The sequence below is a fragment of the Phoca vitulina genome, unplaced genomic scaffold (genome assembly GCF_004348235.1).
Source record: "Phoca vitulina isolate PV1807 unplaced genomic scaffold, GSC_HSeal_1.0 scaffold79, whole genome shotgun sequence".
Lineage (NCBI taxonomy): Eukaryota > Metazoa > Chordata > Mammalia > Carnivora > Phocidae > Phoca > Phoca vitulina.
The window spans coordinates 820548-832023 of record NW_022589782.1 but is presented as its reverse complement, the minus strand read 5'-3'; the positions used below and the strand labels follow the sequence as shown (position 1 = coordinate 832023).

Here is an 11476-nt window from a genome sequence, read left to right as displayed (position 1 = left end):
AGGGGACCCGGTGAAGGAACACAGAGGACACGGTGAGGAGACGTGGGAAGGGGACCGCGCTGAGGGGACCCGTGAGGGACGCGGCAGCACCCGGGGAGCCCACGAGGCGAGGACAGGCAAGCTCTCCGTCGAGGCGCAAGGCGCCCTCTCCCGCACGGTCAGGCCCCCTCTCCCACTCGGGGCGCCCCCCGCGCCCACGCCGCCCGGCCGTGCCGGCTCCGTACCTCGCGGTGGCACCTCTACAGCGCGGGCTCGGACCCTCTCCGTGCGCGGCTCCCAGTGAGGCCGCCCCTCCACACGGCCGCCGAACGGCCGCGGCCTCGCCGCCGTGACTCAGCTTTCCCGCGCCGCGCAACCGGCCGAGTGCGCCTGCGCGGATCCGCCTCACCGTGACTCAGCGGCTCCGAGAAGTGGCCGGACTGTTCGAGAAGGGAGGCGGATGAGCGAGGAGTGGGCGGGCCGACGGGGCCGCGGCGGGGGCGGGATTGGCCGGCCGGGCGCTGACGTCATCGGAGCGCGTCGGGCGGATACGAGTCGCGGCGGCTCTTTGAACCCGAGGGCGGGCATAAATGGCTGGGGAAGCGGCGATACGCGATGCTTCGCTCTCCCGCGGGCTTGGACCGCGCGGGGCCGGCCCTCGGATCCCATTTTCCCCAGCCTTTTGGTCTTGTCCCTTGTGGGTGACCGCTGGAAGGGACATCCAGCCTCCCGTGTCCGCCGCCTCCCGCTCGCCTCCGCAGCCGCCCGGGCGCCCGACGAGAGCCAGGTCGGGACGGGGGACGGGCGCGGGGGCCCGATTCGCACGCCGGGGAGGGCTTCAGGTGCTAGCCGAACGAGCCCCCGACCGTGGGCTCTCACCGCTGCTGTGTCAAGGGCTGGGCCCGATGAGACGGCCACGGGCGCACCCGCCGCGGGCCTGCGCTCCGGGGCGCGGGCAGTGCAGAGCCCGCCTGCAGTTGGGGCCGTAGTGAGTGGGTGCGGGGACGGGAATTACAGCGTCCTTTGAGGGTGTAGGGAAGCTGTGACGGTGACTCTGAACCGTGACCCGAGGGGAGGAGCGGGGGGGGGCTGGGGACAGCATGGCAGAGCCTCCTCGGAGAGGACCCTCAGGGCCTGACTTCTGGGAGGGACTTCTTGAGAGTGTTGTGGGTGCTAGGTCCTGGAAGGGATCCCGTGAGGCCTGCTACGGACTCTGGTTCCCTCCAGAGTAGCTCCAGCCCATGTCCACCTGGTTTCCGCCGTGAGTTAAGCACTCGCTCTTGTCCCTCCTCAACTCCAGGTTGATTGTCCTTAGGGAGCAAGTTGTAAGTAGAACTCAATGCATGAGGGAGTTGAGAACCGGAGGGACGAGTTGCAGCTCTTCGGGATAGTGTCGTCAACTAACGTGATTTAGTGCCTGGGAACGGTTTTGTGTATGTCAACAAGTATACTCATTCCATGAAATTGCGGCCCAACTTTTTGCAGACATTTGTGTAAGTTGAATATGGGAAAACCCTGTCAACGTGAGTCAGAATGGTTTTAATCAAACCTGAATTCTGGGTGAGCTTTTTCAAGTAGGAAATTAAAGGACCAAGAAACAGTCGCTGTCATAATGGATCCTGAAGGAGCTGGTACTTGTACTCAAGCTCCTTTTTGGTGAAAGGCAGCAAGAATTTGTGATGCATTAGTGCTCTGCAGGGGCCCAGGATGACTTGGGCATTGAATGCTTCCCACAGAACATGTTTATTTTCTTAGCCGTAAGTTATGAACTCTCAGGACTGAAATTATGGCTGTCGTACCTTTCCTAACATTTTAATTCTTGTAGGTGATCTATCTGCCATCTGTGTTTTGGACACTTCCTCATAATGGAGTTCCCTGATTTGGGGAAGCATTGTTCAGAAAAAACTTGCAAACAGCTAGGTAAGTGCTTTTATTTATTTATTTTTTTTTTTAAAGATTTTATTTATTTATTTGAGAGAGAGAATGAGATAGAGCATGAGAAGGGGGAGGGCCAGAGGGAGAAGCAGACTCCTCGCCGAGCAGGGAGCCCGATGCGGGACTCGATCCTGGGACTCCAGGATCATGACCTGAGCCGAAGGCAGTGGCTTAACCAACTGAGCCACCCAGGCGCCCTAGGTAAGTGCTTTTAAGAGAATGTTAAAAAATGTGTTTTGTTAGCTGTTTAGTCGGGGAGAACTAGCCGTTTTGTTAATTAGCTGTTCTCTGGGTCTTGGCTCTGCTGGCTTTTCAGTGTTGGGAGGCTGGCCTGAGGTGCAGGTTCTGTTCAGCCCTGTTATTCAGCATCTCCTGAAGGCCAGGTACCAGGGCCAAGGCCAAGTGGATACAAGTGTGCCGCTTAAATATTTGTGATACTACATGGGATGGGTGTCTTTTGAAAAGAGAGCTTTACAGGGGTGCCTAGGTGGCTCAGTCGGTTAAGCATCCGACTCTTGGTTTTTGGCTCGGGATTGTGAGATGGAGCCCTGCATTGGGCTCCTGAGCTAAGCAGGGAGTCTGCTTAAGTTTCTCTCTGTGCCCTCCCCCTACCCCCGCAGCCTCTTTCTAAAAGAAATAAATAAAATCTTGAAAAGAAAACATAGCTTTATAGATTCTTCAGTATTGCTGGCGTTATGAAATTCATGATCCCCAATTTTTTTCTCACATGTGGTACCTCAAGGATACATTTGATAGGCGTAAAGAACTCAGTGTAGGTAAATACCGGTTTAATGTGCTCTGTAATTCTTTTTGTCCTGATCTTTAAAATGCTATTGTTTTTTTGTTTTAGATTTTCTTCCCTTAAAATGTGATGCATGTAAACAAGATTTCTGTAAAGACCATTTTACTTGTGCTGCACATAAATGTCCCTTTGCATTCAAGAAGGTAATTTATCATACTTCATTCCAAAGAGTCTATTTTTCACTGTCTAAAGCTGTGCTGTCCAAGTAGTAGACATTAGCCACATATAGCTAGTAATTGCATTAAAATGAAATGAGACTTGAAATCCAGTTTCTCAGTTGCACCAGCCACATTTCAGGTGTTCAGCAGCCACATGTGGCCAGTAAGTACTGTATTGGACAGTGCGGATGTGGCACGTTTCCACCATCACAGGGAGTTCTGGATGGCACAGCTCTAAAGCAACTGGTTTCATTTTTAGGGGCTCTTGAAGTCAAATTGTTGTATCCAAACCTTCAAAGCTTACTTTGCATGTTAAAATATTCTGTTCCTTTGATTCGTTATGTCGAGAAAAAACATAGCAGTATCTTTGTGAAGCGCAAGAAATAGTTTAATAGTTGACAAGGTATCTAATCTGGGAGGTATTAAAAAGGCTTATCTGGGTAACTTTGCAGCCTTGGGATCCTGTTTAGTGGCAAATAGTACCTAGTAAAAATGGGAAGATGAAGAGGACCCTAAGAAAACCAGCCTGTGTGAGTCCACAGGTGTGATACCTCTGTTACTGACTTTGCAGGTGGCCCGGTATTCATTTTGTTTCCGGTGGTTCAGAGGTTATTTTATGACTTCTTTGTATCTGTACTGCTGCTTCCGTAGGATGGCACTTAGAAACATGGATGACTTAGCATTGTTACATGCTTTCATTAGTGTTGGCCAGGGTCTGACCCTCCAGCATTTTCTAGGTCATCATGGAGGGCGGGGGAGGGTGACTCATTTACCAGGCCCCGATGACTAGGCCACATTATCCAGTTTATTTGTTGGCTTGACCTCCCCCTGTCTCTAGATAGGGAGAGTCTGGCTAGAGATCGTTAGTAATGCTTTATTTCTCAATATGGCGGACTTGTCAACTAAGGGAGTGCTTCTGGGTGACCCTTCAGCTCAGCCCCTACAGACGGTAGGCCCCATAATTCTTTGATTAACTGTTTGGATGTCAGTCGTCACCTCTGTTTTCTTTGTGAGCTAAATTTCCTTAGCTCCTGCCTTGGCTCTGAGGTTTTTTAACTGCTGGGCATGCAGCTGCTGGGTGCTTTGTTCTTCCCTCCAGAGCCCCCACAGTCTTGGGCTTGGGTCATTAGGTACCTGAGAGCTCAGCCTAGCCGTGTGCTCTGTCAGGTGAGTGAATCTCCTTGCGTGTGAAAGCCACAAAAGAACCAGATAGGCTGTTGGCAATTGAAGGGAACTGGAGGGTCTTTATGGCTAGTGTTTTCTTCTTTCTCTCCATTCTGAGGGATTCGGGATGCTTCACCACTCACCGAGATGGTGCTGGACAGACAGCCCTGCTGCCCTGAGACCAGATCAGTTTCATCGGCTTCTTTCCTCGGCTGCCTTTTACTGATCGTCTCAGGGTCATTTCTACAGTTGGTTAATAGTCTGTCATGTTTAAATTCCCCTGGATTCCACCTATCCTGAATCTGTACGGTTGCCTTACTGTTAATCCTTTGTGTTAACAGTGTCCCCTTCTAATGAGCGGTCGGAAGATCAGTGTGTGTACCTTACGTGGTTTTCAATGCACTGTGCTGTCGTACCTTTTTCTTTTGTGAGTTTTGATTGAATCTGGAATATCATCTTCTATCATTATTTTTAGGATGTTCAGGTCCCAGTGTGCCCACTTTGTAACAACCCTGTCCCAGTAAAAAAGGGAGAGATACCAGATGTGGTGGTTGGTGAGCACATTGATCGAGACTGTAACTACCATCCTCGGAAGAAAGAGAAGGTAAGAACAAATTATGTTCACTCTGTGAATGTGGGTTTTTCCGTAGGGGGGAGAAGGCCGATTATGTAAATATGATCTGTAGTCCTAATCAGCTGTGTACAAAAATAAAACCTTAGTGATGTGTCAGTGTTTTCCCATGTTGTGATGGCTTAGGTTCTTAAAGTTACATGAACATACTCTGAATATTAGAGTCTGCATTAGGATTTGCTTCCCTTATAGGATTCTTACGTTTTTCTCTCCAGGTTTCTAGAACCATTCTAGTTTTTTTTTGTTGTTTCTTTTTAAAGATTTTATTTATTTGACAGAGAGAGCACAAGCAGGGGGAGCGGCAGGCAGAGGGAGAGGGAGAAGCAGGCTCCCCAAGGAGCAGGGATCCCCATGCGGGGCTCGATCCCAGGACCCTGGGATCATGACCTGAGCCGAAGGCAGTCGCTTAACCGACTGAGCCACCCAGGCGCCCCTAGAACCGTTCTGTTAATGTGCACTTTTCCTAAGCTCCTCCTAGGAAAATATAAAAGGATACATAGAATTTGAACATTCAGTATTCTTGCTTTTGTAGCGTTAGTATCTTTGTGAAAGCTCTACATTTGTTCATTTGGAGTAAATCATGTTAGGAAAAACAGTAGGCCCCTGTTCTCCACAGCAGGTGCTTTCAACTCTTAGTCTTGTTTGTTTGGGGTACTTCTTTTTTCTCCAAGTGTGTGTATTGTTGTCTCTTGAGTTTGTCTTATTCCCCTGTAGTTTTGGGCATTACCTGTTTACCACTCCGTGGGCTGTGCATGGAGTTCCCCTCCCCTCCGTTCCTACATGGCCACGTCTCTTGCCACCCCCGCCCTCCCAGCAGAGGTGGCTCTTGGGCTGGTGTTATAGGTCTCCACAGCTGAGAGATTCCCTCTGCATTTTTCTTATGCTAGATCCTAGTTTCCTGCATCTATCTCTCTTACCAGGGGTCCCTAGTCTCCTGTGTCTTGTGTTTTTCTTTCTTAGTTTTCGCTTATTTGTGGGGAGGTCTGTGCCCCACTTGCTCCCTAGGAAGGACCATGGAAGATAAATGGGAGGTCATGTATCTCGCTGGGTCTTCGTTCTCTGTTTCTCCTTGCTTAGCTGCCTGGGGATAGCAGCCTGGCTTTCAGATCTTTGTTTGAATATTTGCAGGCGCTGGTTCATTTTCTTGTTTCTGCTGTGGCTTTAGAGCATTTCCCAGCTGTTCTACATGGTCCTTTGTGGGACCAGTTTTCTGTCTGGCAGGTTGGAGGCTCTCTCCCCACCCCACTCCTCCCCACCCCAGCCCCTTCCCAGAGTTTGGAAGCTTCACATTTACTGTTCCTGGTGTGGATCCGTCTTCATCTGTCGTGCTAGGTAGGCAGTGGACCCTTCTAAACTGGAAACTCCAGTGTTTCCATCTGGAATGCCATCTTGGATTCTTCGATTTTCTCTAGACTCCTGTCTCTTGGGTGTTGGACCTCCTGGATAGGTCTCCTTTTGTTCCTCCGTAAGTTTTCTTTCCCTGTGAATTCTGTGTCCAGGATGTTTTTTCTGCGTCACAGTGAACGTCGTCTTCATCTGCCAGTCTGCAGCATGGTGGGGGCAGTGTGGACTCTCGCCTTTGCTGCAGGTCATCTGCCCAGTCCACCTTCTGTGCTGTGATTTCAGGTCTTTCTCTCGGGCTAATCAGATTCCCCCGAGAAGGCGTTCTGTTCCCTGCTTGGAGAGCACGCTCTGGCTTCCAGGATTGTGGAACCAGGTGGAGAGAGCTCTCGCATCCCCTCTGAAGGGAGCGTGAAATCCTTACTGCCTTCTGAGTGCCCCTCCCATGTTTCTTGTGTTCGTCCTGCCCATTGCTACACCTCCCAGGCCAGCAGCCTCTCTCAGACCCTCTGCCGAGCGTGTCTTCTGCTGGGGTCAGGTGCACCTCTGCAGGTCTATTTCTCAGACTCGCACCACTTTTCCTGTTGTAGTCCCACGGCACCCTGAGCTGCTGCTACGGCTGATTTGTGAGCCTTTGGGGATTTTGTTTCATGAATAGTCATGCTGCTTGACCTTCCCCACCAGCTTACAATTTGGCTTTCTTGTATCTGCCAGGTTCAGTATTACTTGTTTGTGTGTTTTTTTTTCCCCCTAAAATCTTGCAGCTGTTTGGTTTTTTTTTTCCCCCTTATTCTTGGCCCTTGTGGGCTTTTTAGAGAATCTGCTTCCTGTCATTTGCATTGTATTTCAGGAGTCATCCAGTACGTGTTCAGTTCTTCTTCCTTAGCCAGCAGTCCAAGGAGACTCGGACTGAGCTTGCCCTCAGTGGATGGCACGTAAGGTGTGCCCCTCTCCCCTTGGACCGCAGATTCTCAACGCCGCTCAGGCCTTCCTGGGGTTTGGTCTCGAACAGCTCTGTGGCTTGCCCTTCCCGAAGGCCCTACCAGGTTACTCAGGTTATTTTTCTGAGATGCCCTCCTTTTTTTCCTGTCTTGTTGCTCTCCAAAATAAGCGCATAGGCTTTGAAGGAGCTTGTCTCCAGGAAATTGGCTTTTGTCAGGCCCAAATACCAGTTTCCAGTCATGGATCCTGGTTTATAGTTAGGAACTACCTGGTCGTGTTACATTAAACACACAACAGTTGCGGTAAATAAGCATAAGTCTTATTAGCTCGTGCTTGCTGCTTTCAGCCTCCAACATGAGAGAATAAGCTCTGGATGCCTAGCACCCAAAACCCTTTATTAACCAGCCAACCCCAGTCCCCCTCCATAACCCCATTCTCTTCACCCTACTCTTGCCGTGCGCCCTCCAGTCCTTCTGGAAGTTCTTCTAAAACCTCCCTGCCTCTATATAAGATCACAGGTGCACTTGGCATGCTTTCCTCCTGAATTGACAAGGTCTTCCTCGTTCTTGGCTCACCCAGGATTTGTGACCCAAGCCCGTCCCCTCTCCCCACCCCCGTACCCCAGGGCGGGCATACCCTCCTTTGCTCTCCTGGGCAGGCACCCTGCATCCCTGCGCTGTGAGCACATGCTGTGGTTGCTGAAGGCAGTCCCTGCCTGCCCGTCTTTGCCGGAGTACTGCCCTCGGGCTTCTAGGTCGGTACCTTTTGACCAACATCCTTACTTCGCAGAGTCGGCAGTACCTGGGAATTTATATCACTCCCTCACCCCACCCTTATTGCCCCCGGCAAATAAAAACACCCCAAAACCCCAATAACAGAACGGGTGTAGGAAATGTAGATACTTCAGCTCCCTGGAATGTCCCCAGAGCCCCTGGAGCCAGCTGTCTTTTGTGGGAGTGGACACGATGTCACAGGCTTGGCGTCCTTTCCATGTCCCTGGTCCCCACTCCCCTGGGTTCTGTGGAGGTTTTTTTTTGGCTGAGAACGCCTCCAGTTGTCTCACATGAGTCCCCAACTTAAGGTGCTGCTTTTGTGTTTGTTAAAACTTTGCAGTCTCCTCAGTACTCACCTGTTTACCTGGCAGATGTTTGAATGAAATCGTGGAATCTTCATTCCTTGTAGCTAAGAACCATTTCTAGTTTAAATGTTGGTAGTCTTATTAGGGGCTTGTTAAATAATTGCTTATTGAAGCAACTCTTGCTTTCTCAGATTTTTATGTACCGGTGCTCGAAAGAGGGGTGCAAGAAGAAAGAGATGCTGCAGGTGGCCTGTGACCAGTGCCGTGGCAGTTTCTGCATTCAGCATAGACACCCTCTGGATCACAGCTGCAAGCACGGGGGCCGCCCCATCGGCGCAGCCAGGTGAGAAGAGAGGCTGGCTCTGGCGTGTGGCTCACGTACAGTGACATCGGTGGGCGCGCCTGCCCCCCATGGTGTGGGGGTAGGGCGGCTTTGAGCCTTGTACCGAACTAAGTTGTTGAGGTGAAATATTTTTTGTAGGGGTTTGGCTGAATGTAATCTAAATTAAAATTGGATTCTAAATTAAAGTTGGATTCTAGTTGTATTGTTTCCAGTGGCTGCCAAAACAAAGTACCGAGGCCTGGGCGGCTCCAACAGGAGGAGTTCACAGTCCCCCTGCTCTGGAAGCACAAGTCCAGGATGGGGGTGTGGCGGGGCTGGCTCCTCCCAGAGGCTCTGGGCGTTCCTTGGCTGTGGGCGTCTCCCCCATCCTCTGTGTCTTCCATCACCTGCGTTCTCCTTGTGTCTGTGTCCAAATGTCCCCTTCTTATGAGGACACGGTCATGCTGGATTAGGGTCCTGTCCTTCCCCAATCTGAGCGCATTTCAGCTAATTACATCTGTGACAACCTTACTTCCAAATGTCACGTTCTGAGGTCCTGAGTGTTTAAGACTTTTAGTCTATAATTTTGTGGGGACACAGTTCAACCCATTCACAAGTGGTATAACCGAGAGCACCTTTCTCCAGGGAGTGAGAACGTTTGCCTAAACCGGCCGTTGAATGGAAGTGGAGGCGTAAATTTACCTTTTAGTTACTGGTAGCCTCTCGTGTTGTCTGGGCCTGACCCAGGCAGAGGGTGTGCTGCGCGCACAGCCCCCAGGTGAGCCGATGAGGGGTCGCTGGCTGTCGGTCTGGCCTCTCTGTGCAGGCGTGCAGCGGCCGGGGCCTCTGAACCCAGGCCGTCGGGAGCGTGGAACACACTGCCCGCCAGCTGGCTGGCTCAGCGACTCAGGTGTGGGTCCAGAGGGCGTGCACAGATACCAAGTGGTTCTTGTCCGCGTGACGAGCACTGAAGAGTCATTGCAGTGCAGCTAATAACTGACCGGTTGAAGTTATTTGCTCCTCCGTTGGCTTAGTTGTGAGGAAGGGTGAGGGAAGGTCTGGATGTGAGCTTTCTCGAGCCCCGAATTACCAACGCAGTTCATTCCAGCACGGAGCGTATCTAGCAGTAACGTTTTTGTAGGCGGTTCTGAAATAACTGTATTTGGCCTAGAGCTCTTATGTGATCAGTTGCTCCTGGTTAATCAAGACAGACCTAAAACAATAAACTATTCTTTGGTTCTCTGTCCGGTGGGAAGTAAAGAGATGATGCGACTGTACCAGCCGCGCCGGCACGTGAGGTGGTTTTGTGTTCAGCGTGGTAGCGGTACTTGTGCTCTGTGGCCTTTGTGCTTCTCGGGGCAAACAGCCGGAAGTGCCGTTAAAACTTTTCCAGTAACATGTACAGATTTTGGCAAAATAAACAGAGGGATATTGATATTCTAAGTTAGGCTAAGCTACTCCATCAACCTCTGCTTCCTCCCTCCTGCCCCCCAAATAAAGTGACGTAAAGATTGATCTGGCACACTCAGATCCTTCAGAGGGCAGCTCTGCCCTGGCTTGAGTAAGGACCCAGGGTTCTGGAAGCCTCGGTCACTTACACAAGCACACAGCTGATTGCACTCGGTCTTCATCTTGTGGCTTCTGACAGGCACCTGAGCCCAGGAGGGGGGGAGGCTGTGGGCCTGCCTTGCTAAGGGCCCTTGTTCAGAGGCGGCCCCTGCACACACACAGTCCCTTTTCTACTGAGAGAACAGCCCTGTGGCCGTACAGATGCAAGTGCTGGGCTTACCCTGACGGCCTCGGTCCGTGAGAGCGCCCCGTGTCCTGTGACCCTGGGCATCGGGAAACATGAAGCAAAATGTCATTTGAGTTGGGTCCTGATCTTAACCCACTGGTCATCCACCCTGTACATCCAGATCTCCCCTTGCCCCTGGATTAATAAAATCCAGGCGATCATTCCTGGTGTCAGAGCGTCAAAACACAGTGCGGGGAGGGGCTTCTATTCAGTTTCCATTCCACAAATAGGCGATCAAAACCATTCTGTGGGCTGTCTTGGTTGGTGGTGTTTGTTCTGGACCAGTGGTTCTCACACTTCCCACTGCTCATAATTGTGTGGAGGGCTCTCCTCCCAGGGTTTTTTGGTTCTGTGGGTCTGGGGGGGCCTTGAGAATTCGCACTTCTGGCAAGTTCCCAGCTGATGCTGATGCTGCGGGTCTGGGGACCCCACTTGGACAGATCACTTCTCTGCACCCCTGCTGCCCAGCGTTCTCACTGACTGGAGAAAGGTGCTCTCGGTTATACCACTTGTGAATGGGTTGAACTGTGTCCCCACAAAATTATAGACTAAGAGTCTTAAACACTCAGGACCTCAGAATGTGACATGAGCCACAGTTCATGAGCACGGGAGATGCAGTCGGCCCAACTGGGGTTGAATTTTTAGTTGTATTTAACTTTTTTTTTTTTTTAAAGATTTTATTTATTTATTAGAGAGAGAGAATGAGAGAGAGCACATGAGAGGGGGGAGGATCAGAGGGAGAAGCAGACTCCCTGCCGAGCAGGGAGCCCGATGCGGGACTCGATCCAGGGACTCCAGGATCATGACCTGAGCTGAAGGCAGTTACTCAACCAACTGAGCCACCCAGGCGCCCATAGTTCTATTTAACTTAAAGGCAATTAACTTGATGCACTTTTTAGAAAACTCTTCAGTATGGTATGTGAGTCTTGTTTCAACTGTAAATTTTAAATAAAGGTCAGCCCTTTCTCATGGAAATTTTATTACCCAAATTGAGAATCAAAAACACTGAGCTTTGAAGACAATACCAATAAAGTATGTCATTGTTAAAGTTATTACTTACATGTTGAAATGCTAATATTTTGGATATGATGGATTAAATAAAGCAATAAAGTTAATCTTACCTGTTTGTGTTTTAACTGTGGCTACTAGAAACTTTAGAAACAGGTAGGTGGCTGGCATTTTTTTTAACGGTTTCGGGGTTTTTTTTGTTTTGTTTGAGAGAGACCAAGCGTGTGTGTGTGTGTGTGTGTGTGTGTGTGTGTGTGCACGCGAGCACGAGTCAGAGGAAGAGGCAAGGGAGAAGGAGAAGCAGGGAGCCTGATGCGGACT

At 50.5% G+C, this 11476-nt stretch overlaps 2 protein-coding genes across 6 annotated transcripts in view; one reads left to right on the top strand and one right to left on the bottom strand.

Moving 5' to 3' along the window:
• The window catches only part of UNCX (UNC homeobox), a 69959-nt gene extending 69565 nt beyond the window's left edge, over window positions 1-394 (bottom strand). For both annotated transcript variants that reach the window (XR_004298077.1, XR_004298078.1), the window contains exon 1: window positions 225-394. The gene's annotated coding sequence lies outside the window, so the exon portion shown is untranslated. The remainder of the gene's footprint in view (window positions 1-224) is intronic.
• ZFAND2A (zinc finger AN1-type containing 2A) overlaps window positions 1-10850 on the top strand; it is an 11187-nt gene extending 337 nt beyond the window's left edge. For 2 of the 4 annotated variants that reach the window (XM_032394049.1, XM_032394048.1), the window contains exons 2-5: window positions 1805-1899; window positions 2765-2859; window positions 4514-4642; window positions 8222-10850. In XM_032394049.1, coding sequence (XP_032249940.1) covers window positions 1845-1899; window positions 2765-2859; window positions 4514-4642; window positions 8222-8377 — 435 coding nt within the window. In that variant the 5' untranslated portion in view covers window positions 1805-1844 and the 3' untranslated portion in view covers window positions 8378-10850. Of the gene's footprint in view, window positions 1-539; window positions 767-809; window positions 1473-1804; window positions 1900-2764; window positions 2860-4513; window positions 4643-8221 lie in introns of those variants that run through there. The other 2 variants (XM_032394047.1, XM_032394051.1) reach the window with 2 other exon arrangements.
• The last annotated feature ends 626 nt before the right edge of the window (window positions 10851-11476 follow it).